Consider the following 24,039-nt stretch of genomic DNA (forward strand, 5'->3'; position numbering starts at 1 on the left):
CTGGGTGCTGAGCGCTGGGAGCAGCCCCGGCCTGGTGCGCTGGGTGAGGGGGGCACCGAGAGCTTCCTGGGAGAAGCGGCTTTGCAGGCGGCCAGGCGCTGGGGCGGCAAGCCTGGCTGAAGGGGCTCCAGAGTGCAAACACCCCCCTCTCTGTCACCTGGGTGTGCAGCCAGCTGCCCCAGGGGCCCCGTCCTGGGAATGCCACCCCCACACGGGGGGTAGGGGCCGCTGCCACTAAGCAGCCCCTCCAGGATCCAGGCGTGCAGAGCAGCTGGAAGCCCCTGACAGGGTGGGCCTAGTGCTGCTGCCAGCGCCCCTGCTCCCTACCTGAGCCCCTCTGTCTGCTGGGATGAGGGGGCAGGACACAAGCCAGGCCCACCACGCACAGCGACCCCCACCAAATAAGGGCATGCAAGCTGCATGGAGCCCTCCTGTTACACCAGGGCCACTGTGGGGGTGCCTCCTTCCCTCTGCCCTGGCCCAGCCGCAGGCACCCACGTACTTCAGGCCCCAAGACTCATGAGGAGGCACCCCCCGACACACACACAGGGCTCCAGGGGCCCAGTCCATGTCCCCGTCCCCCTGTCCAGGGAAGGCCGGGGGGGCCTCTGCCCAGCATTCGGCCAAGTGGTAAACCCTTGGGGAGCCCTGGGTCCAGGGGTGAACAGAGCTAGAATGACAAACTGTAAGGGTGAGGCAGGCAGGGCAAAGGGCGTGGGGGGCCTGCTAAGACCCGAAGGCAGGCCAGGTCTGCAGGGGGAGACACTGGGAACGGTCCGTGCAAAGGCCCTGGGCTGAGGGAGCCTGACCCCAGGGGAGGCCGGTGAGGGAGACACAGTGGCAGAGGCAGAGGGGTTGAGGGGTCAGGTGAGGCCGCTGGTGCGGTGAGAGCCCGGCTACGCAGGGCATCTCCGCGGCCTCCACGCTGAGCCCAAGGGGAAGTCAGACAGGAACGCGCCAGGTTGGGCTGCACCACGGCCCGCCTGTTCACAGAGCCCCGGGGCCGCACGGAGAGGGGCCGGTGACCAGGCCAAGGCCCGGCCCAAGGGAGCCGGCAAGGGGAATTCCTAGGTAAGGGAGGGGCGGAATCCAGAGAACAATCCCCCGGCGTGCCCCTCCCTCAGCCACCGCCGAAGCTTCCTGCAGGGCCGCCACCGTGGGAGGGACGCGGGCGCCCCGAGACTCGCTGTGCCACTTCCAGAGGCCGCTGTTCAGTAGCGGCTCTTTCCCTGTTCAGAGCTGTCTGGGCTGGCGGCACCGGGGATGGACGCTCACTCCACCTCAAGATGCAAAGGATGCAGCCTCCCCGGGGCCCTTCCTGCCGGCCAGCCCTGCTTGGGGGTGCAGAGAGCCCCCACCTGCCCTGCGAAGCTAGGGAGACGATGGCCCGGCCCCATCGGCCTCCCTCTGGGCCTTTTGGGAGGAGGGCATGGGTCCTCCGGGCCCCGGGCAGCTGGGTGAGCATCAGGGCAGGGGCAGGGGCCAACCAATCCCGGAGGCCTGTCGGGGGGCCGGCCCCTTGCTCCCCTGCTCAGGGGCCACCCTGCAGGGCACACAAGCCTCCTCCCACTCACTGTTCCCCAGGAGCACAGGCCAGACTTAACACCCCGGAGAGGTTCAGGTCAGGGAGGCGGCCACTTCAGGCAAGGGCTGGGCCTGGGAGGCTGCTGGGGGAGGGGAAGTCCGCCCCTCTGGGGTCCCCCACAGGGACTTCTGCAGCCCTCGCGCCAAAGGGCTGGGGATCTGAGAGGGGCCGGGCCCGGGCTTCCACCCCCGCTGGGCCAGGCTGCCCTGTCTCTTCCAGGAAGACCCCATCCCCGCTCTGGGGCCATCTCCCAGCTCCACCTGCCCCGCGGCCTGGGGGCTCCCTCCCCGAGCTCCCCAGTAGGAGGGGCTCTCAGGCAGGTCCTGAGAGATGGGGTGGAGGCCCCCAACCTGGCGGGGGTCTGCAGGGCCAGGCTGGGGTGCAGGCTGCCCAGAGTTTGGACAGAGCCGGCTTGGCTCAGGAGCGAGCGTTGCTTCCGCCCGTGTTCTGCGGTGCTAAATATAGCGGCCGGGAGGGGAGTTTCCGGTTACAGCCCCCCCAGCCCCCAGTGCCGGGAAATTGATGCCAGCTCCATTAGGCCCGGCGCAGTGCCTGCTGACCTGCCCGCCAGGCTGCAGAGCCGCGGGGGGCCTGGACTGCACCCACGGCCAGGGCTCTGTCCCTCGCCCCCCACCCTGCCAGTTCGGAGCCTCGGCCTGCTCCCCACCATACGGAGAGCCACAGGCGCCACCCATACCTGCCAGAGGCCCCTCTGGGCCCGCGGGCAATGCCTGCAGGCCGCCCAGGGACGGGGGAGCTCTAGGGGTGGGCACCAGGCAGGCCCAAGGGAGGGAGGCGGGGGGCTGGGTCCAGGCTGGGCAGGGGCCCTGCCCCGTGACCTGTCCTCCCGAGGCAGCGCAGCCCCGCTGGGGTGGGGCCGGGGTGCTCAGGACCCCACTGCAGCCCAGCCCCGCCCACCCCGCGGGCACACCCCACACTCGGGCCCCTCCTCAGCAGCGTGTCCCTCACCTGGCCGGGCTCCCAAGAGGCCCCACCTGGGTTGCCGCCACATTTGCATACAGGTGGTGCTGCGTGAGTAGGCCCCTTGGGCACGGCCTCGGGGCTGTCTGCACTGGCTGGTCCCAGGCCGCTGAGCCCCGGCACTCCCCAGGCCAGCAGGGAGGGAGGGACCCTCCACCTCCACGCACGCTCAGAAAACACCTGCCTGCATGGGGGCAGCTGGGGCAGCGCGGGGGATTATGGGCGGGAGGTGGACCCCAGCCCAAGTGCTGTGCCCCCGCCTGACAATGGGGTCTCGGTGAGAGGCAAAGGCACGTCCTTCCTGAGCATCTTCCCACCACGCCAGCCCGAGGCCCAGAGCACGGTCAGGTTTGCAGCAAAGCTCCTGGTCACTCCAGTCTCCACCTGCCTGTGGCAGCAACAGCCCCTGGACACCTTGCCCTCCCCAAGTCACCCACAACCCATCACCCACGGCATCGCCCATGGGGCTAGCCAGAGGACTTGGGAGGGCTCAGGGGAAGGGTCAGCCTGGGCCCCCATCCTACAAACGCCCCGGATGGCAGTGACTGGCACACACTCTCCACAACGGGCTCCAACCCACCCATAACGGATGGAAGCCTTACTGGGTGTGTAGCTGAGTGGGCACCGAGCCACCTGTGACCCCCCCCCCCAGTGTTTAAAGGTCACAGAGGCAGCTCCCATAGTCTCTGACCCGCAAGACAGGCCAGCGTGCAGTGCAGGGCAGGGTCCTTCCGAGCTTGCAGGCCGTGGCCACGCACAGGCTGGCAGGCACAGTGAGATCTCAGCCCACACTTCCAATGGCCCAGGGGGTGCTGGGGCCGCTGGGGGCACTAGACCTAGATCCAGAGCAGCTGTGGCTTCGGGCTCCCGGAGAGGGGCTCCAGCCCACCCCGGAACTGGGGGCGTGTGCCCTCAAGAATGAACAGCCGGCAAGTCTGTCCCCACCTCCTCCTCCCGAGGGCTGGCTCGGCCACCACTCCCACGGCCACCCCGTGGCCCACCACGCAGTCCTCCCTGAGTGCTTGGCCTGGCTGGGCCCCCAACCCCACCTCTCCTGCCCCAAGGGGTAGCCTGGCACCATCCTGTCTCCCCCTGGGCCCCCACCTAAGGCCTGACCTTAGCTCTGCCAGCTGCCCACAGCTGTCCCGGGCCTGCCTGCAGCCAGAGGCTTCTCGGCGGAACGCACCCTCCCCCAGGGCCCATCTGGGAAAGACCCTCTGTCCCTCCACCTCCCGCAGCCCACCCCGGTCACAGCTCGGAGCCAGCAGACGCAGGCTAGTGCTGCACAAGCCTTTATTGGGTCTGCAGGGCGAGCGGCCAGAACCAGCCTTGGGGTGGACCCGCTGGGTCTCACCGGGGGCCCAGGCCAGGGGCCACGCAGCTGAAGAACCATGAGATGCCAAAGATGACACCGAGGGTCTTGGGGACATCCGGATCATCCGCGAAGGCCCGGGCGCCATCCAGGGGCAGGTGCACGACCTCGATGAGCTCGCCCTCCTCAGCCAGACCCCCACCGGGGCCGCCTCGCTGGCCGTCTGTCACCTCTGCGTAGAACATAGTCTGGCTGGAGCCAGTCAGTCCCACACCAGACCTACGGGTGGAGACGGCACGTCCTGAAGCCCCCGCGCAGGCCTCCTGGCCGCCCCTGCCCCTTCCAGCCCTCGTTCCAGCCGCTTGGGGCCAGGCCGGCCGGTCGGGCAGGCCGGACTCCAGGAACAGCACCCTGCTTCCCTTGCCAGGGTCCCACCACCCTCAAGTGTGGCAGAAACCTGGCCACACGTTGGGTATCCCACCCGTGATTCTGGTGGGGGGCACTCTGCAGGTGTAACCGAGGGCCTTGATCGGTCTTGGTTCACGGAGAGAGCATCCTGGTGGGCCTGACCTAATAGGTGAGCTCCTCAGTGAAGGGTCAGAGACGGAGGAAGTCAGGGAGACACCGTCCTGCAGGCCTTGTAGACAAAGCAAGCTGCCCTGCAGGGGTCCACGTGGTCCAGGCCTGCACCTGGCCTCGCGGGGCTGGCTCTGGTCCCCCAGCCAGCAGCCGGCCTGGCAGCAGGGTGGGCCACACAGCCACAAGGGCCTGGGTGCTGCCACAACCGCGTGGGCTGGGAAGGGGGCCCGAGCCCAGATGAGCCCGCGGCCCAGCCGTCGCCCCGTGTGCGGCAGGGCGAGACCCTGAGCACTACCCCAGTCGCCGGGAGCCACAGCAGCCGTGAGGTCGTTCGCGCGGGAGACAAACCGTTAGGTCTTTGCCGCGGCGTCCCTGCGCACGCCCGTGCAAGCTGCTGCCCCTCTGCTCGCGTGGGCCCTTCAGCCAGGGCCTCCCTTCCCAGCACAGACCCCACCCGCACCCGGGGCTCCCGACCAGCTGGCAGCAAGGACCCACGCGGCAACCCCGTGACGACCCCCAAGGCCAGCACCTACGGGACACGTTCCAGGCTGGGGACAGCACATGCTGAGGGTGTGAGGGAGTCCCCAGCTCAGTGGGTGGTGGCCAAAGGGGGGGGTGGCCCCCCAGGAAGGGGTGGCCCCGACTGGCACCAAGGGGAGGCCACAGCGGGTAGCCGGGATGGGGGCCAGCGGAGGGGCCCGTGTGCACCCCGGAACCCGAGGGGAAGAGTCCGGCGTGAGTGTGCAGGGGACCGGGGTGCCGGGCCAGCCGGAGACCCGCAGGGCGGGCGCTGCCCTCGCACACCTGCGCAGCACGCAGCGGCGGGAGCGGGAGCCCCAGCCAGCCGGGCCTCCGCCAGCTGCTTCCTGCACCCCCAGCCCCTCATCTGCCGCAGGCCCCCCTGACGGCCGCTTTCCGGCGGCGGCCGCGGCCCGTCCTTTGATGAGAGCGCCAGGCCGCGCTCTGCAGTCCCAGCTTCCGCCGGCTCCCGGGGAAGACGGGGAAGACGGCGGCCTCCGACCCGACCCGCAGCAGGAATGTGCGCGGCCGCGTCCTCCGCGGGCTCCTGGAGCTGCTGGCTCCCCTCGGCTCCTGCCGCCCCGCGGCCACCCCCGCCTGCCAAGGCAAGTCCTCACGGCCGCCAGCTGCCCGGAGCCCTGGGGCCCGCCCCTCAGGACCACAGCGCCCGCCCGCTCGCCCCTCCGCCAGGCTCAGGTCACCCAGGCCCCCGCACGTCCAGGGGGCCTCCCGCCCGTCACCCCGGCCCCGGGTCGGGACCCGAGGACCCCCGCACGTGGCAGGCCTGCCCCTCAGGCCGAGGTGCTGGACCCTCTGATGCCACGCTGCTTCACGTGGTGACTCCGACCCGGGTCCCCTCCTTCCGGGGCTGGAGGTCAGCTGCAGCGCCCCGGCCCCCAGGCCAGGGAGATGCCCGCCCGACGGAGCCAGAGGCCCGGGCCCAACACCCGGGCTGAGAGGCCGCGCTCCCCCCGCCCCAGCAGGCCCTGCCCCTGGAGAGGCTGCCTCGGCCTGGCTCCGCGCCGTGGGGGTGTCACTGCCGGCCCCGCCTCCTGCCCCCAGATTTCACCCCGCCCAGGACAGCCCCTGGGGAGGGCGGCGGGGGGGCGCCTTCGGTTGGTGGGCACAGGCCCTGAAGTCTGGGCTCCAGGCCACACCCCCCGCAATGCTGGAGCCCCCGCCCCCCACTTCATTCCTGAGCCACCGTGTGACAGCAGATCTGTGACTCACCCCCACCCCCAGCGCCCGGTGCTTAATCCCACAGGAAGTAGAGGCATCTGTCAGCAGCAGCTGCCACCCAGAGCTGGCCCCACGCGCCTAGGGGCCGAAGGGTGGGGGCACTGGCACGCTGCACGACGGCCCCCAGGAGCCGGGGTTCTGGCCTGGATCGCGATCTGAGGTGCCTTCTGTTCCACCTTCCCCCTGACCCCCTGTTGAAAAGCAAGGAGGAACTGCCCTGCTTGCATGCCCCTGGAGACGGGGCGCTCACTGCCTCCCAGCCTGTCCCAACCCCTGGGCGGTGGCCCAGACACACTCACTTGTAGGTGGCGACCCGGCGCAGGTCGGAGGGCGCCAGGCGGTAGCCACACTCCTCCCAAGCCTCCGAGCAGGCCACTTCCTCCAGCGAGAGCCCGGGCTGGTCCACGAGGCCTGCACACAGCTCATAGGTCACCCCCGCCGAGCCAGGCAGCGCCACTTGCAGCTCCTGGGGTCTGTCCTGGTCCACAGCTGCCAGGGACCCTGGGAAACGCCGTTCCACCTCGCCCACGTACACAGCTGGGTGGGGGAGGGCGGCCACGGTCACGGCCACGGTCACGGCCACGGCGCATGTGCCTCCGTGTGAGCCTCTCTAGGCCGGACCATCACTGGGTTTAGGATCCCCCCCCTGGCGCCTGCTCCCCACATCTGTGCCCCACCCGAGGACCACAGGGGCCCGAGGGCCACCCCGTAGCCCCCGTCCCCCCACAGCCCACTCTGGGGGGCCTCACCTGGCCGGAACTGCTTCACCAACACCAGGCTCTGCTGGGAAGAGTTGAACATGAGAATGGCCACACTGCGGGGGGTGGACAGAGCTGAGCACAGAAGCAACGCCCTCGCCTCGCCCTCGCCTCGCCTGGGGGGCTGGCTCCCACCCCGTTGCACCAGGCCCAGGCCCCCTCCCCCTTCTTTCCCCATCAGTCTGCGGATTCCGGTCCCCTACTCAGACGGGCAGACTGAGGGCCAGAGCTTGCCAGGTCACACGGTCAGGCTAGGACTCAAGCCTACTGTATTCCGACTGGCAGAGCGGGGCCGGGGGGGACATGCTGGGCAGCTGGGCAGGCCAGGGTGGCAGCAGCTGAGGCCGGGTGACTGACGGGACACGTGCTCCTCGCGGGCCAGCTGCCCGCCAGCCACGCTCCTCGCGCCCCACTGCCATCCAGCCCCCACGCCTCGTGCTCACGGGGGCAAGGCACCCGACGGCCTCTCCCAGGACCAGGCGGCCTGAGCCAGAAGCCAGGGGGCGCCCGGAGACCCCGAGGGGTGCAGCAAGGCAGGGGCAGGGCTGGCGCTCCCGGGCCTGGGCCCCGTGTCCCGTGGGCATCAGTCGGGAGCTTCCTGCAGCCGGGCCGGGCTCTCACCTGTCATGTGTCTTCATGAAGTCCCAGGACTTCTGAGCGCCGTTCTGAAAGGGGCAGGGCAGCGATCAGGGGGGCCACAGAGCCGCCCGCAGGTGTGCGAGTGCTCCGGGAAGCCGAGCGGGCCAGACAGACCCACGGCACCAGCTCCTACCCGGGGGCCCCTCAAGGCCGGGGCAGAAAACCAGACCACGGGTGCGAGGCATCCCAGGCACAGCACGAGCTGCCCCCCGCCCCCTGGGAGCTGCAGAGATGTACGCTGTCACCAAGTGCGGGAAGGACCGTGGGGCATGGGGGAGGGGAGGGGCGGTGGCGGAGGGAGATCAGGTGCTCCGTGCAGAAAGTCCCTCGGGCCACTGCGCAGAGGCGGCAGGAGGGCAGGAGGGCAGGAGGGCAGGAGGGCAGGCCAGCCTCCTGAGAGGACACCAGCGCCAGGGGCAGCTGGGGAGGGGGCATGTGATGCGCTGATGGTGACTGCACAGGGCTGACCCTCCCCCAGCCCGGCTTCTGTCTCGGGCTGTCTCTCGCGCATCCTGTCGCCCTGCTGTCCTGCCACTTGCCTCATCATCCTGCTCCCCAAGCCTGCGCGCCACGCCCCGAGGGGCTCCCAGGGCTCCAGGCAGCCATCGGTGGGTGAGGGCCGCAGTGCGGTCCAGGGGGCAGCTGGAGCGGCGTTCACGGGGTGCCGACAGGCAGGGTGTCTGGGGGCCCAGGATCCTGCCAGCTGGACACCGCTGGGCAAGGCGGGCTCCCCTCCTTGGGGCTAGAGGGGACGGTAGCCATTCCACCTGGTCCTGCCTCGTCCCCAAGGGGTCTCTGCCCACGCGGCTGGACCTAGGACCCCGGGGCCCTGCCCTGTGGCTGCCCACCCACACCAGCGTGTGCTCAGCCCGTCTGCCCTCAGCCACTGGGTCAGCCCTAGGGCCCTGGAGAGCGCAGCCCCACCCCTGGGCCCTGCCAGGCCTTGAAACAGACATGGAGCTGAGCACCAGAGGCACAGCAAGTGCAGCCAGGGCTGCAGAGGAGGGAGGACTTCCTGGAGGAGGTGACACTGCTCCAGGCCCCACAAAAGTGAGGGAAGGGCATTCCAAGGAGAGGGACTTCACAGGCAGACGCCCACACGCTGGTCCAAGGGGAGCCGGGAAAATCAGTTCGGGCTCTGCTGGAGCACAAGTGCCCTAGAGGAGTGGCAGGGGCCTTTGTTGCCAAGGGGATGGGAGGGCGGATGCCCTGCGCTACGCCAGTCGCCAGTCGGGCTGCCTGGGAGGCCTCGGGAGGCACTACCCCCATGAGGCAAGCCCGGGCCTGCCTGCAATCTGGCCGCCCTGGGGCCAGCCACGCACCCAGGACGCACTCAGCGGCCTGCTCCCCCCCCAGGTCTGCCAAGGGCCTGCTGTGCCCCCTGCCTCCCTCACGAGAAGTGTCACCTTGTGCAGTCAGGGACCCTCCCAGCTCCAGATTAAAATGTCAGCTAGACCCTTAGGTCCAGCCAAGGCACCATGCACGGGACGGGCCACAGAGGCCCAGTGATCCCCAGCCGGCCCCTCCCACAGCACCCACAGACCAGCTAGTTGGGTCCTAGGCCTGGTTCACCTTCAGGGGCTCAGCTGCCCCCGGCCTGTGTGTCTGGCCCCCGTGTCCCTGCTGGCCAGGCGTGGCTGCAGATGCCCCTGGCTGGCAGGCACGGCCCAGCCCCCCGGCCCCTGGCCCCCCAAGGGACGCTGCCTTGGCACCCTTGCCTGTGCCCACCCCTGCCTCCCGCCCGCACCTGCTCCGCTCTGGCCACCAGCACCCCGCCGTGGAGCCGCGCTGACCGGCTCCTGTGCTTCAGCTCGGGGAGGGGATGCAGCAGGCGCATGCCTGGACCGCCTGCGCCTCCCACCGCCCCCCGGAGCCCCGGTCCCTTGGGGGCTGTGCAGCCACAATCAGGCATCCCCACCCCAAGTCAAGGCCAAGGAGAAGGGCGGTGACCTCCGTGTCCCCACGGCCTGACCCTCAATGGATCCCCCTGCTCCTGTCCCAGCCCAGCACTGCCAAGTGGGCCCATCCCAAGTACAGGACTTCCGTGTCCCCCGAAGCCCACAGGTCGACGTGGACAGGGCAAGTGAGGGGTGCGGGGGCCTCTCTCGGCTGGAGGCTGCGCAAGAGGAAGGACTGCGGAGGGGACAGGGAGCTGCAAGCGGGGGGCCAGCAGGGAAGAGGAGCACCAAAGACCTGGCCCACCTGTCCAGATGTGGAAGACGCGGGGCACTCAGAGCAGGCAACGGGCTGGGGGCAGGGGAGCAGCCAGACAGGAGCTGCAGGACGCTGCCGGCGTGTGGGGCAGGTGGGGGGACCCTGAGGAGGTGGCCGCGGAAGGTGAGGCTCTCCAGAGCTGCGCCAGATCCCTCTCGGCCTCCTCACTCCACACCCCTACCTCCTGGCCGGAACGAAGACCCCAGATGGCCACCTCCAGGGAGCTGCCCCCGACCCCCGGGGCGCCCCCCACGCCCCACTGCTGAAAGTGCAGGGGCCCCGCCGAGCCTCCGCGGAGGGGTGGGTCGTCCCCAGGTGCCCCGCGCCGGGCGCCCGTCGGGTCTCCACCCGGGACCGAACCCGGACAGAACCCGGCCCGCACGCTGAGCTGGGGCGCGCAAGAGGCACAGGGGCGGGACCCGCGGGCGGGGGCGGGGGCCCGGGGCTGAGGGCGGGGCTCCGCGGGCGGGGGCGGGGCTCCGCGGGCTGTGGGCGGGGCTCCGAGGGCTGTGGGCGGGGCTCCGCGGGCTGTGGGCGGGGCTCCGCGGGCGGGGGCGGGGCCCGGGGCTGTGGGCGGGGCCCCGCGGGCTGTGGGCGGGGCCCGGGGCTGTGGGCGGGGCTCCGCGGGCGGGGGCGGGGCCCGGGGCTGAGGGCGGGGCCCCGCGGGCTGTGGGCGGGGCCCGGGGCTGTGGGCGGGGCTCCGCGGGCGGGGGCGGGGCCCGGGGCTGAGGGCGGGGGGGCCGCGGACGGCGCGCGGGCGGGCTCACCTGGCGGTAGTGCAGCGTGAGCGGCCGCAGGTAGGGCGAGGCTGCGCAGCGGCCCACGGCCGCCCCCTCGATGCGCTCCATGGCAGCGCGCAGGGCAGCGGGGCCGGGCGGACGTGGGCAGAGTCCGCAGGGGCGGCAGGGCGCGTGACCCGGCTCTGGGCATGCCCAGTGTGCGCGGGGCGGGGCGGGGGCGGGGCCGGGGCGGGGCTGCGGGCCGGGGGCGGGGCTGCGGGCCGGGGCGGGGCCGTCCCGCCTCACCTGCCGGGGCCGCGCGCAGGTGCGGCCCTCCGGGTCGGCGGCCCGAGTGGGCCCGGGGGCGGCCAGGCTGGGCCCCGAGTGTGCGGGCGGGCGCGCGGCGTGGCCGGAAGGGAGCCCCCGGAGACGCGAGCGCCGGTGCCCGGGGCCTTGGGGCTTGGCGGGGCGGGGGCGGGGGCGGGGGCGGGCCCGGGGCGGGGAGGCGGCCCAGCTGCCCCGAGCCGCCGGGGCAGGGAGGAGCGGGCCGGTCGGCGGCTGCGTGACGGGCCCCGCGCGGGCGGCGGAGGACCTGGGGACACCTCCGGGAGCCTGATGGCGGGAAGACGAGCTCCGGGAGGAGGGCGGGGCCTAGAGCTGGGGGCGGGGGCGGGCCGGGCCGGGCAGGGGCTTCCCGGGCCCGCCCCCGGCCCCCTCGGGAGCGGCCTCTCCCCGCCTCTGGAGCTGCCCCCTTCACCTGTTCCCGCCCCAGGGTGCCCCAGCCGCTGGCACCCCTCCTAGGGCCTAGCTGTGGAAAGGCCCCGAGAGCCGGACTCCTTCCTTGGCTGAGGATCCAAGGGCCCCGTCCGAGCGCGGGGGCTGCCCCCAAGGCCGCTGGGACCCGAGGGGCAGGGGAGCTGAGCCCGCGCCCGCCCTGGCACTAGGGCCCGGGGCGAATACCCCAGGCGGGCTGGCCCGCGCCCTTGAGGCCGAGGCCACGCGAGCTCTTGCCTCTCTAGCTATTGTGTGTGATGTAACAAGGTGCCCCCAAATGTGGTGGCTCGAAGCACTCATTTGTCACCAACTCTCAGTGCCCCACGGCCCCGGCTCAGCCGGGCCGCTCTCCCTTGGGGTTTCTCTGCAGTTGTGATAGGGGGCGGCTGGGGCTGAAATCTTCGGGAGGCCCAGGGGCCTCGCGTGCCCAGGATGGCTCCTTGCCCTGCGTCTGGACCTGACAAGGCTGGCTGGCCATCTCACCGCGTGTGTCCTTTCCCTGCGGTTCCTCCGTGACAGCCACTCCCCCAGCACAGGGTCACTAGGCCAGGCTTCCCACAACCCCCTCAGATGTCGAGCAGCATCCTGGGTCAGAAGGAAGGTCCTGGGGCTGCCTGAGGGCAGAGGCTTCACGGGGTTCTGGAAAGCACGGTTCCGGGGGCTGCTGTCACGCCCCCAGCAAACCTAGGGTCTGTGCTTCCCCACCTGCACCCGCGTCCTCATGTCCTGGGGCCCCGAGGGACGCACACCAGGCCCATCCCAGAGGCAGCCAGGTGGGCCTCTCATCCACAGACGTGGGGCCCAGGGGCCCTCCTTGCCTGGAATGCAGGACACATGGCAGAGCTTGCGTGGCCCCAGTTCCGCAGAGGAGGAGCCACAGAGAGCCAGGAGCACCTGGGAAGAGGCAGCCTCTGTCCCCAGCATTGTGTTCCTTACAGAGGAGGAAAAAATCACATTTTTTAAAAAAGATTTTATTTATTTATTTATTAGAGATGCACAGAGAGAGAGAGAGAGAGAGAGAGGCAGAGACACAGGCAGAGGGAGAAGCAGGCTCCACGCAGGGAGTCGGTCGTGGGACTCGATCCCGGGTCTCCAGGATCATGCCCTGGGCCGAAGGCGGCACTAAACCGCTGAGCCACCCGGGGTGCCCAGAATATCACATTTTCCACGCAAGCAGAGGGGGCTGGTCGTGTAGACTGCGGAGGGCCCTCGGGAGACCTGCAAGGTGCTGCCCCTCTGGGAACCCACCTGCCAGTTCCTCAAAAAAGCTAACTGTAGAGTGGTGTGACCCGCTAAGTACACTCCTAGGTGGACACCGGAGACCCAAGAGCAGGCTCAGCTGACCCTGGGACTGGCAGCCCTGCTGATGGCAGCTGGAAGGACCGGTCTCTCCCTGGGGTCCAGCCATGTGATAGAACATCATCCGGCCATAAAAAGGAGCAGAATTCAGATAATTCAGATACAAGAACATTCCCTGCTGACCGTGGCCACCCAGCCCTGTCTCCCCACATTCCCCTGGGTCCAGGACATGGCTAATGCCGCCTAACCTGGCACCCGTGGTCAGGATCCCGCGGTCAGGATCCCGCGGTCAGGGGCAAGTCTCTCGGGCACAGTGTGAGGACAGACATTTCTCCGGAGTGCCCACCCCATGCCAGGCGGCCTGGAACTGGGGGATCCCTGGCAGGAGGGACCCGGACAAGTGCCCCGCGCAGTGCAGGAGGGGTCCTGGGCTGAGGGATGGTCTAGCCCCTCCTGGGGGGAGGCAGTCGACCCAGAGACCTGGAGGAGGGGGACGGGCCAGGACGGAAGGAGCCCCAGGCCCAGGCCAGCAGGGGCCTGTCCCGAAGCCAGCTCTGGATTTGGGACTGTGGGTGCTTCAGAGACCCCGCTGAGCCTCATCCAGAGGTATGTGGGCTAGTCCAGACCGCGGTGGGCTGAGCTGGATGGGCCCCGTGTCTGTGCCCCCTGCACCGTGCACCCCAACAACCGCAAACACGATGCCTTGAGACCCCTTAAAGCGGGCCCAGGGCGCACCGCAGCCGGGCAGGGTCCTGCGTGGGGAGGGCCCTCGGGCAGTTCCGTGCCGCAGGTGCCAGCAGGACCTGCTTCTTGGTGACGGGCAGGTGCTGGTGGGGCCCTTGGGGGGCTCCCTTCTGCGTGGAGGAGCCCGGGCAAGCTCACCCGGCAGGGGCGGGATGGGGCTGCCTCGTGGCACCAGGCCGGACGGTGCTCTCAGGCAGCCTGGGCGGATAGACAGGTGGACACCGGCTTCCTCCAGGGTTCAGCCTTTTCCCAGTGGGGGTGGTGGGCAGCCGTGGGGCCGGAGAGGTGAGGATACTGGCGGGGGGTCCTGACCTGTGAGACTCGGGGGATGGAGGGCAGTGCCAGCGGGGAGGGCGGGGAGGGCGGAGGGGCGGCCTGCGGGAGCGCGACCTCAGGGCCGGGCATGGTCAGCAGGGGCTCCTGCCGCGAGGCTGAGCCAGAGGCCAGCCAGGGAGGGTCCGGCTCAGGGGCCTGACCCTGGAAGCCCAGTGGCTCCGAGCAGGGAGGGCGAGGAGCGGGTGGGGGCTCCAGGGGTGTCAGTGCTGGGCTGTAGGGGTGCGGCTGGGCGCCACACACGGAGGAGCGGCCACACCGGAGGGCAGGGCGCAGGTGGGGAGGGCGCCGCCCTGCCCATGTCGCTCGGTTATTGGTGGTGGCCTGTCCCCTGCACGGGCGTGTGCGGCCCTAACCTGTCTCTGCAGCCACTGCAGAGGGCGTCAGGCTTGGCACCCGCAGGTGTCCTACGCTGCCTCGAGGGCTGCCGGCCTCGCCCTTCCCCGGAGCTTGGCTGCCCCGCTGCCCCGGCGGCGTGGAGAGGACAGCGGGCGCCGTGCCCCTGAGCTCCCGGGCACCTGGAGAAGCCTCCTCTTTTCCTTCTTTCCTTCCTTCCTTCCTTCCTTTCTTTCTTTCTTTCTTTCTTTCTTTCTTTCTTTCTTTCTTTCTTTCTTTCTTTCTTCTTTTTTCCTTTTTTTTTAAACTATTTTATTTAATTATTCATGAGAGACACAGAGAGAGAGAGGCAGAGACACAGGCAGAGGGAGAAGCAGGCTCCCTGCAGGGAGCCCAATGCGGGACTCGATCCCAGGACCCCGGGGTCATGCCCGGGGCCGAAGGCAGACCCTCAACCGCTGAGCCACCCAGGAGCCCCAAGCCTCCTGTTTTCACCCGATTTAGGGGAGTTCTGGTGATGACTGGGTGTTTCAGTGTGGGGGTTTTTGCTTATTTCTTAAAATTAATTTTAGTTTTTGTCAAAGTTACACGTGTACACAGCAAACAGAAAGAAAACGTTAGAGTACAAGACACGCGCGCAGAACCGCCCCCCCCACACCCCCGGTCCCCAGCTCTGCCCCTGGAAGGCCACCGCCGCCAGCCCTGGGAGCTGAGGCTTCTGGTGGCTCCCCCCGCGTGTCTGGGCTCACGGGGCTGGCTCCTGATCGCGGGCTGAAGGCGTTTTCCTCCGGCCGCGGGATGTGTGCTGCCTCGGTTGGGGGCGCTCAGCCAGGAGCCCCAGCAGCATGGGGTTGCCCGTGTCACCGGAGAGGTCTTCCAGGGACTCTGCTCCACGTCACAGGGTGGCTACCGTGGCCCCGGCATTGCCTCCAGACCCGGTGGCATCAGGAAAGGGGAGCGACTTTGCGGCTGGGAGGGAACCCTCGCCGAGAGGCCGCTGCCGTCGGAGGTCCGGCCCGGGCGCTCATTGCCTCCCGAGCCCGCGGCGCGCAGGGTGCCGAGGGGTAAGGCACCCCGAGCGGGCCGCACCCCAGGAACTCCGCGTCCCCACATCCGTCCCCAGGCCCGCTCGGGCCCCTGCTCGTCAGTCCTGCTGGGTTTCCTTTAGCGGAGCGTGCACTTCGCAGCACGTTCACACGTGCGCACCCAGTCCTCTGACTGCACGTCGCCCCGTTCACCTTCTTCTGCCCTGGCTCACCGGACCGTCGGCGTGGGGGCCTGTGGGCGCCCCAGCTGCGGCGGGACACGACTCTGACGTCCCCGGTGCGACGGCCACCCGACCCAGCGAGCCCAGTAAAGCAGACTCCGGCCCGGTGTGGGGGGCCTCGTCCGATCCGTGGGGGCCCGGGCAGCGCACAGAGGGGAGAGAGCTGCACCCTCCGACGTCCTCCGGCCGGGACCCGGGTCTGCCTGGCCCGTGGGCTCCGAGCGGAACCCGCGGTGGCTCCGGGTCTGCAGCTGGCTGCCCGCCGGCCGTGGGACCTTGCAGCCCGCAAGAGGCCGGGGTGACCAGGCCTCTACGCACACTCGTATGCGGACCCGCCTGCCTCTCTGGGGAACCCAGGCCGGCGTGCCTGGTCACCCTGTGATGGGTGCCGTGTGGCGGCCGCCCTGCCCTGGGGCCCCGTGTCCAGGACCCAGGAGACTTCCATCCCGCATCCCTGACCCGGGCCCTCCTCTTCCCTGCTCCTCGGCCTCCTTTGCTGGCCTTCCTCGACCAACGACTGTCTCCTGAAAGCCGTCTGGGTGGGACCATCCCGGGACTGGGGTCCAACCCGATGGCCCATCCCAGTTTGGCCACTCGGCACCTGTTGCTTCTGGCATCATGGTAACGGCTGGGCCGATCCCTGGCCCTTTCTGGAGGCCTGTGCCCCCTCCAGCCGCGTCTAGGTCCTGAAATTCCGTCATGTCCTGTGTTGGCGGGGTTTCTGGGTCCTCTGCCAGTGACCCTTTCAGTGTGTAAACATGTCCGTGTGTCCCTGCGTCTGGCATGTCCCGCTGCCGGTGTCCCCGAGGCAGTCCACACGCCGTGTCCTGTTCCCCCCGCCAACCTCTAGCTGTGTCCACCCGGTGTCATCGCTGCACTTTCGAGACACGTCCTTTGATTGTACAGCTCCACCTCTTCACTTTTCTTTTTCTTTCTTTCTTCCTTTTTTTTTTTTTTAGATTTTATTTATTTATTCACAAGAGAAAGAGGAGCAGAGCCACAGGCAGAGGAAGAAGCAGGCTCCATGCCGAGAGCCCAAAGTGGGACTCGATCCCAGGACCCCGGGGTCACGCCCTAGGCTGAAGGCGGCGCTAGACCACTGAGCCACCCGGGCTGCCCCTTCTTTCCTTCTTCGAAAGTAACTTCTTTATCATTAACCTGCACCTTTCCTTGCAGGTCTTGACAGGTGCGGTAACACCGACAGCAGGCATTTGAACCAGAACGGGCACTGGGTCTGCCGGTTGCCTGGGCGAGACTCCCGTCTCGGAGGCTGTCCAGGTGCCCAGACGGGGCGAGCCGCCGCCTCCCCCGGGTCTGCGTCCCCGCGTCCTGCGCTGTCCCCTCCCGTTGGGAGGGCTGGCCTGCCGTCCCGCCGTCAGTATTCTGCTGCATTAGTGCCAGGGTGAAGGGGTGCCACTGGTTTCAAACGGCTAAGTGTGACCTGCCTTGTGCTTGCACGATATAAAAAATCAGTTTAGGGTCGGCTGCGTGGCTCAGGGGTTGAGCGCCTGCCTTCAGCCCAGGGCATGACCCCGGGGTCCGGGGATCCAGTCCCGCATCAGGATCCCTGCAGGGCACCTGCTTCTCCCTCTGCCTGTGTCTCTGCCTCTCTCTCTCTCTCTGTCTCTCATGAATAAAGAAATCTTTAAAAAAATAAAATAAATTTTTAAAAATAAAATATCAGTTTAAAGCAAAATAGTAAAATAGACATGCAGGTGCCAGTCATGAAATAGCGCATTGGTGGGACCCTGCTGGCCGCTGGGGGGCTGGCCCCAGCCACGGAACTTCCTCCAGGCCTTGCGTGCTGTCCCTCACTTGTCGCGTTGTACCTCCCCACGCTGCATCCTCTTGGTTTTGACAAACAGCTCAGCCGAGGCCCCAGGAGAAGAGAGGCTGCAGAGCCTCAAGGGCCGGCTGGCCTCAGCCTCCCTGAGAGTTCAGGAGCCATTTGGGGCCGTCAGTGGGCAGGGACACCAATGACCCAGGGACACCCAGGCCCCCACCGGCAGGGCGTCAGGCAGGGCCCTGAGGACGGGCTTCTCACTACTTGGTAGTTCGCCGCCCGCCAGCAGGCAGGCCAGGCGCGTGTCAGAGCAGGCTCCCCAGGGAAGCCGCGGCCTCGGGGCCTGCTCCAGGTGGGGGGGGCGAGCCTCACAGGGCGCAGCTGTCCTGCAGACCTCTCCCCGCACATGCCGGGAGCTCACCTGCTCCGGCTCCTGTGTGGGCCTGCATGCCGGCGCGCTCTCTCTCTGCTTACACTCATATTTTAATGGAGCAGGTCCTCCTGGAGCTTGCGAGAGCGCGCCTGGCAGATACAGCGTGGCTCCTTATGTGTCTGGAAATGTCTTTATTTCCCTTCATACACAAGGACGGTTGGGCTGGGTATGGAATTCTAGGTCGGAGCCACTTTCTGCGTCGCGGAGCAAGGGGGGCATCACTCCACTGCCCGCCTGCTTACCTCTCCTGCAGCCGCTTCCACTCCTGAAGGCGTCCTGAGGCCTCTTTGGGGACCCAAAAAACAGTGATTTGGAGAATCACCCTGTTTGTCCTAGAAAACAGAGTGCCTCTATTTATCACATCATCCCAATTGTTTCCATCTTTGCTTATGGATGCTGGAGCGGTCAGCGTGCAGGGAGGAGCGGGAGGGCGCCACTGGTCACCAGTGGCTTTCTGTCTTCTGAAGCTCTGTTTGTGGTTGCATACATGTTGTATTTTTCTGATCTGCTAGTCGTCTCACAAGTACTGGTATTCCTCTTTGTCCTTCGTGACGCTATTCAAAAAGGTTATAATGGTCAATTCTATGTTACGTATATTTTACTACAATAAAAACATAGAATAAAACAAGAACCAGAGACCACGCACCTCCCAACAGGAGAACACCACTGTTGAGGGACACTGCCACACTGGCCAAGCCCGCACTCAACAAGTGGCCTACAGCAGATATGGGGTCCGGGACACGCGCACGACAGCTGGGTCTCTTCGAGCAGGAGGGAGAGCCTGAGGATACGGAGGTTCGAGAGGCGTATCAAACAGCCACAGTGATGGGCGTGTGCGGGCCCTCCTCAGACCAGCCGTCTGGGAGCCGGGAACCCTGACTGGGCACCAGTGTGCCGATGCCACTATAGTCACTCTCTGGGAAACCGTCTCGTAGCGATACAAACTGAAATGTGGAGCGACACCGAGGGTTTGCTTCGGAACATCCAAGTGGGAGGAGGTGCATGGGGGGTCGGGAGGAAGAGTGGGGGCTAGAGGCGGGAAGGATGGAGGAGTGGGGTCTGCGTGACCCGGGGTGGCGAGGGAGATGGGGGTGCGTGGGCCATTCCCGAATGCCATCCCCGCTGCCCCCTGAAGGCCCTCTCCGCCTGAGGCCTAGGTCTGTAATTTAGGCAAATCTTTGGACTTTGATTCCCCAGAAGGTCCCCCTTCTCTATTTTATCCTTTGAGGAAACTGGATCATGCGGTCCCTCCTCCCCCACCTCTACCCCGACAGGGCTGTGGGCACAGCATCCCTGCCCGTTCCGGGGGAACCCTCGTCGCGACCCTTCCCGATCCCTTCCTCGCCGCGGACGCCCCCCCAGCCCTGTGTTTCAGCGTCCAGGATCCTGGGCCCACCGGGTTCTGTCTGAGGCCTGCGCCCGCCTCTGGTCTGTCGGTCTGCCCTGCCCAGGACGTCTGGGAGCGGTGCTCCTTTCTCCTCCCAAGCTGGCTCCTCCTGGCCTGGCCTCCCTGGCTCCACCGCGGCGTTGGCCCAGGCTCACTGAGGTGCTTGGGCCAGGGCTGGGCCTCTGACTCCCCCACCCCTGCTGCTGGCCAGCACCCTTGCCACGGCCCCGACGCCCACCCTGGGCCTGCCCGCCTGGCCGCGCGGCTCCCACGGCCTCCAGCCACGCCCCCGCCCACCTCCCACTGCTCCCACCTCTAATCTGGGGCTCAGTGCCGGGTGGCCCTGGGGTCTGTGGCGCCCGCACCCCCGGGCTCTCAGGCTCCTCACTGGGATCCTGTGGGATGTGGGCCGGTGGGGCACCTGCTGTCCACAGCCCTTCCTGGTGCTCCTCAGGGGCTCTGGCAACCCCGAGCGCACCTGTCGTCTCCTGTGTGCAGATGAGTGAGATGGAAGCAACACCCCCCTTTACCCCATGGTACCCTACGTACCCCATGTGGGGCTTGATGTAAGTCCCGAGGGCAGCATGGGGGCAGAGTGGCAGGGGGTGGAGTCAGGTGAGGACTGCCTGCCCCTGCACTGCCCCCCCCGGGGGCCTAGCGTGGGCTGACTTCCTGCCCAGCCAGCCCTGTCCCCAGCTGTGGCAGGGTCCCCCCAGGACAGAGTGGCTCAGGCAGGCCGGTGGCAGTGGGGCAGCAGGCCCTGGCCAGGCTGCAGGGGGCGTGGGGTGAGGTGTGGGGTGGCCCTCCTGGGGGGAGGGAGGCAAGCCTGGGTGCAGCCTGGGCAGGACCCCAAGGCCCACAGGCTGGCAGAGAGCGTGTGGGTGGCGCGTGGAACCCCGGCCCCGACCTCCCTCGGGCCCCAACACGGCGCAGACCCAGGGCTCCGGGGACACACACCGCCCGGGGCGCGCCCACGTCTCCCCGAGGCTGCACCCTGGCCCCACATTCCCCACCCCTAGGCGCCCCGGGGTCTCGGAGGGAAACAGTTGGGCCAGGAGCCCCCAGAACGCGCAAGCCGCACTGCGGACCGAGCCCACCCGGAAAGCACGAGCCCGGGAACAATACCTTCGTGTGACAGACTTTCCCCTTGGTGACTTCCTGCATTTGTGCCTGGCCCGAGGGCTGAGCACGGAGACCTCCCCAAGAGGAGCCTCCAGCCAAGTGCTGCTAGAGCCAGGCACCCCCAGGCCCCCCGAGCGCCTGCACACAGGCGGGGGCTGGACAGGCAGCCGCAGGGCTGGGAGAGGCCCTGGGGGGCCTCCCGGAGGAGGGGGCGCGGGCGCAGGGTAATGGCTGTGCGGGGCCAGGCACGGGCGGGAGGGCAGCTTCCTGGGGGACAGCAGTCTGCGCCCCCGGGAAGTGAGGCACCGGATGCCTGGGGCCCTGATACCAAGGGGCCGTGGCGAGGGCAGGCCGGGTGCTGGGCGGGCGGGGGGCGGCCTGGGGGGCACCATGCAGGGGCCGAAGCTGAACGGCCCAGGAGTGAGACCCAGGCCCTAGGGGACAGCGGACCCGCTCGCAGGGTGGGGACTTCCTGGCATCCAGGAGGATCCCCAGGGCACCCCTGGGCCTCTCCCTGCTGGGGAAGAGCTGTGAGGGCAGGGCCTTGGGGCAGGAGAGTGGAGCCCTGGACCCGCGGGGGGAGGGTGCCGACCGGGCGGCCAAGCGCGGGGCAGCGGAGACACCGGGCGGCTCTCGAGCTGGGCTCCCCTGAGCTGCTCCCGGGCAACGCGGCAAGGACGCTGACCTTCCTTCCGGCCCCCCGCCGCCCTCGCAGCCTCCTCTCCCGACTACGTGCACATAGTTTCACGATGTACTTATTTTGAGAGCCAGTGTGAGAGCGGGGTGACGGGGGGGGGGGGGGTGACCTCCCGAGCAGACGCCCCGGAGCGCAGATCACCTGAGCCGAAATCCAGAGGTGGGCGCTCCGCCGACTGCGCCACTCAGGCGTCCCCTGACTATGTTTTAACCTTTCTGTACCCCTAGGGCTGAAGGCCCCACGGGACCTCCGGTGCCCAGCACTGCCCGCGGCCCCCCCCGTGGACACACCCGTTGGGGTCTCCCCTCCGCGTGCCCTGATCAGCCGCCCTCCTGCCTTCTCCTGAGGCTCGGGCCCCGCCCTCGCCCGAACCCACGGTGGCCAGACCTCGCCTCCCCTGCACTTCTGGGGTCCTGCCCGGGCACACCTTTCTTCTATCCCCTTTGAGACCCCCACCTTGTTTCGAGTGACACGCAATCCTTTTCCTTGAGCGTCCCTGACAGCTGTGTGGGAGTAGCCCACGTGGCCACGTGGTGTTTGCTGCTCAGCAGGTGCAGAGCCAGAGCGATGGAGGGCGCGGAGGGGCCGCTCTGGGGGGCAGGCACCCTGTGTGGGCTCCCGGGGCGTCCCGCCCCTCCGGCCTATTCCCGTCTGTTGCTCACAGCATCTCTCCCCACTGGATACCTACTTGGCCCCGGCCTTTCGGACGGCTTCGGGTTCAAGCCTCTCCCAGACCCCGTGACCTCCAGCTCCCGAGGCCAAGGCACCAGGGTGGCACACCTCCCCTCTCTCTGGGGGGCACCTGCTGCCCTCTGTAAGGAGGAGGGCTCCAGGTGCTCCCCCAGGAGGAGGGCTCTAGGTGCTCCCCCAGGAGAAGCCTGCCCGTTCTGCCTACTAAGTTCCAGTGCTCGCTGGGTGCTTGGACACCTCACTTCGTCTGCACAAACCCCCGTATCACAGCTTCGAGTTCAGAGGGGACATGCTTGCCCAAGGCCACCGAGGGGCACCTCCAGCAGTCTGGGCCTCAGGGGACTGAGCGTCACGGGGGCTGAGCAGCAAGCTCCCCGGCCCCTCCGGCCCCAGGCAGCGGCCTCCTGAAGCGCTGCTTCCGGGACCACGGCAGTCCTTGCTGCTCTTCTGGCCTCCTGAGCCCTCCGTCACCAAGTCCCATTGGGTCCCGCCACTCGATTGCTTGCGGCAGTTTTCTCCTGCAGGAGCTGGATTGAGTGTTGGGGGCGCTTTACACAGAGGCCATGTGGGGCCTCAGAGGAAGGAAGAGCAAGAGGCTCCAGGCCACTGGGGAGAGGGCAGGACGGGGATGGCATGGAAGGTCCCTGCAGGTGGGTGCGCCTGGGGCAGAGGCTGTGCCCATCCTTGCCTCAAATGGCTTGGACGGGGACAGGACTCCTGAGCGCTGCTGCTGGGCCAGCCTGCGACTGCCACCCACTCCGCAGACCCCACTCCCAGCTGCGGGTGAGCATGGGACCAAGGCCCTGCCATGCGAGTGCTGCACAGGCTGAGCCACGGGCCCCAGGGAGCGGGCAGCAGAGCAGCAGAGGGAAGATGGACAAGGAGGCTGGGTGGGGGGCCCAGGGGAAGGCAGAACGGGCAGGCTCCTCCTGGGGGAGCACCTGGGGCCCTGCTCCTGGGGGAACACCTGGGGCCCGGCCTCCCTCCCTCCCTCCTCCTCCCCCAGGCCTCTGGATGGTGCTCCTGGGGTCTCAGGGGGTCTCGAGTGGGCCTCCCCCGCAGAGCAGCGGGGAGCTGCATTTCCACCCCCTGCAGTCTTGAGTCCCGCCTGATGCTCTCCGGGGCCTCCGGGAGCCGGTCCCCCGCCAGGGTCCCCCCGCCGGGGCTGGCCAGGGAGGGGCGCCCGGTGCTGAGGATTTCCCTCCGGCTTCCTCCGCCCCTCCCCCCGCCCTCGGGCTGCGAGCTCAGCGCCCCGCCCCGCCCCGCCCCGCGCCCTCCGGCCGGTCGCTGGGCTGACCCCGCCGAGCCCCCGGCCCCCGGCGCCCCCGGGCAGGTGGCCGTCGCCGGTGACCCGGGCTGGGGCGGCCTCGGCGTCTGGGCCCCGGCTCGGAGCGTTTCCTGCCCGCCCGCCCCAGCCCTGCCCCGCAGGAAGTGGCCGCCTCCTGAACAAAGGGGCCGGCGGACAATGGCCATTGAATTGGGCCGGGGCGCTCGCGCACGGCCGGGCCGCCAGCTGCCCGCGCTGATAAGGCCGCGCTCCGGGCCCCGGGCAGGACGCCCCGCTCCGCCCGCCCCGGGGTCCGCGGGCTCGCCCGGCTCGGGGGCAGCGGCCGCCGCAGGCCCCGCCCCCCGCCTGCGGGCCAATGGGCGGCCGACCCGCCCCCGCCGGCCGCGCGGGGGCCAATCCGGGAGCTCGCGGCGGAGCGGCCCCGCCCCCGGCCCCGCCCCGGCCCCGCCCCGCCCCGGCCCGCGCGCTCCAGGCCGCAGCCCGCCCGCACAGGAGGCGTCTCGGCGACGCTGGCGGTGGCTGCGGGGAAGGAGGCCGCCGGCGGGCACCCGGGGTCCCAGGGGTCGGGGCGCTGGGCTGGGGCCGCGGGGAGGCGGGACCGGCGTGGGCGGCGCGGGGAGGCGGCGCTGCCCACCGCGACCCGCCTGCCGCTGGGCTGTCCCCGCCCTGGCTCCGGGGCCGGGGTGCAGAGGGCTGCGGTCTGGGCGCCCCCCCGCCCCCCGCGCCCCCGCCGGCCCCGCGCACCTGCCGCCCCCCGCGCCCCCGCCCACCTGGCTAGCGCGCCCGGTGCCGGGAGGTCGCAGGCGCCCCGGGGATCAGCGCCCACCGCGGCCGGCCCGCGTGCCCCCCGCCCGTCCTGGCCCCGGCCGGCCCTTCCGCTCGGCCCTGATGTCCCTGGTGTGACGCCTCGACTCCAGCCGCCCCCGGGCCTGCCCGCGCCCTCCACCGCGTCCCTACACGCTGCGGAGGCGCGGCCCCGCGCCCGGGGGTCACACTTGGGGCTGTGGGCCGGCGGGAAGGCCGCGGACACCTGGGCCCTGCCTCAGCCCCCCCTGCCCCCTGCCCCCTGCCCCCCGCGCCGCGCCCTGCCCTGGGGCTGCAGGAAGTGGGAAGCCCGGAGGCTTTGGCTCTGGCCCTTTATCAGCTTCCTGCGGCCAGCCCGGCCTGGGCCCCCACGGCGCCGGGACGACGGGTCAGCAGTGACTCACTGGGAGCCCGGCCTGGGGACACCCTGCCCCCATGCGCGCCCGCCGCATCTCTGCCCCCCTGCTCTCACCTACCCCTGCACCTGGCCCGCAAGGCCACTCTGAACGCCGTTCCCAGGAGCCCAGCTGGCCCCAG

The 24,039-nt window shown here is 69.2% G+C and overlaps 2 protein-coding genes across 16 annotated transcripts; both read right to left on the reverse strand.

The window, feature by feature from the left end:
- Window positions 1-3,842: 3,842 nt before the first annotated feature.
- NUDT14 (nudix hydrolase 14) lies at window positions 3,843-10,756 on the reverse strand. 15 transcript variants are annotated; one of them, XM_072840183.1, is made up of 7 exons: window positions 10,594-10,756; window positions 9,815-9,928; window positions 7,595-7,638; window positions 6,965-7,029; window positions 6,515-6,752; window positions 6,207-6,406; window positions 3,843-4,157 (listed from the first exon to the last, which is right to left on the reverse strand). In XM_072840183.1, exons 1-6 carry the CDS (start codon window positions 10,672-10,674, stop codon window positions 6,229-6,231), a joined length of 720 nt encoding a protein of 239 aa, XP_072696284.1. In that variant the 5' UTR covers window positions 10,675-10,756; the 3' UTR covers window positions 3,843-4,157; window positions 6,207-6,228. The 15 variants fall into 15 exon arrangements, with proteins under 15 accessions (XP_072696284.1, XP_072696289.1, XP_072696287.1 ...); XM_072840185.1 differs by lacking the exon at window positions 6,207-6,406 and adding an exon at window positions 4,360-4,463 and having other exon boundaries at window positions 4,008-4,157; XM_072840189.1 differs by having other exon boundaries at window positions 4,020-4,157; window positions 6,515-6,626.
- A 1,532-nt stretch (window positions 10,757-12,288) lies between these two features.
- Window positions 12,289-22,615, reverse strand: LOC140640571 (uncharacterized). Its single transcript, XM_072840195.1, has 2 exons — window positions 18,161-22,615; window positions 12,289-18,068 (listed from the first exon to the last, which is right to left on the reverse strand). The coding sequence occupies exon 1, from the start codon at window positions 20,413-20,415 to the stop codon at window positions 19,513-19,515; it is 903 nt and encodes a 300-aa protein (XP_072696296.1). The 5' UTR covers window positions 20,416-22,615; the 3' UTR covers window positions 12,289-18,068; window positions 18,161-19,512.
- Between the last annotated feature and the right edge of the window lie 1,424 nt (window positions 22,616-24,039).

This window comes from Canis lupus, chromosome 9 (assembly GCF_048164855.1).
Source record: "Canis lupus baileyi chromosome 9, mCanLup2.hap1, whole genome shotgun sequence".
Lineage (NCBI taxonomy): Eukaryota > Metazoa > Chordata > Mammalia > Carnivora > Canidae > Canis > Canis lupus.

Bases quoted from the DNA above. Each gene is read 5' to 3' on its own strand.
- NUDT14 (XM_072840180.1), bottom strand. From the start codon at position 10,674: ATGGAGCGCATCGAGGGGGCGGCCGTGGGCCGCTGCGCAGCCTCGCCC. The intron at 9,929-10,593 runs GTGAGCCCGCCC...CCACCTCCTCAG, and splicing joins TCACGCTGCACTACCGCCAG to GGTCCCCCCACCTGCCCCAC. The intron at 8,770-9,814 runs GTGGGCCAGGTC...CCACTCCTCTAG, and splicing joins CGTCTTCCACATCTGGACAG to GGCACTTGTGCTCCAGCAGA.
- LOC140640571 (XM_072840195.1), bottom strand. From the start codon at position 20,415: ATGGTGCCCCCCAGGCCGCCCCCCGCCCGCCCAGCACCCGGCCTGCCC.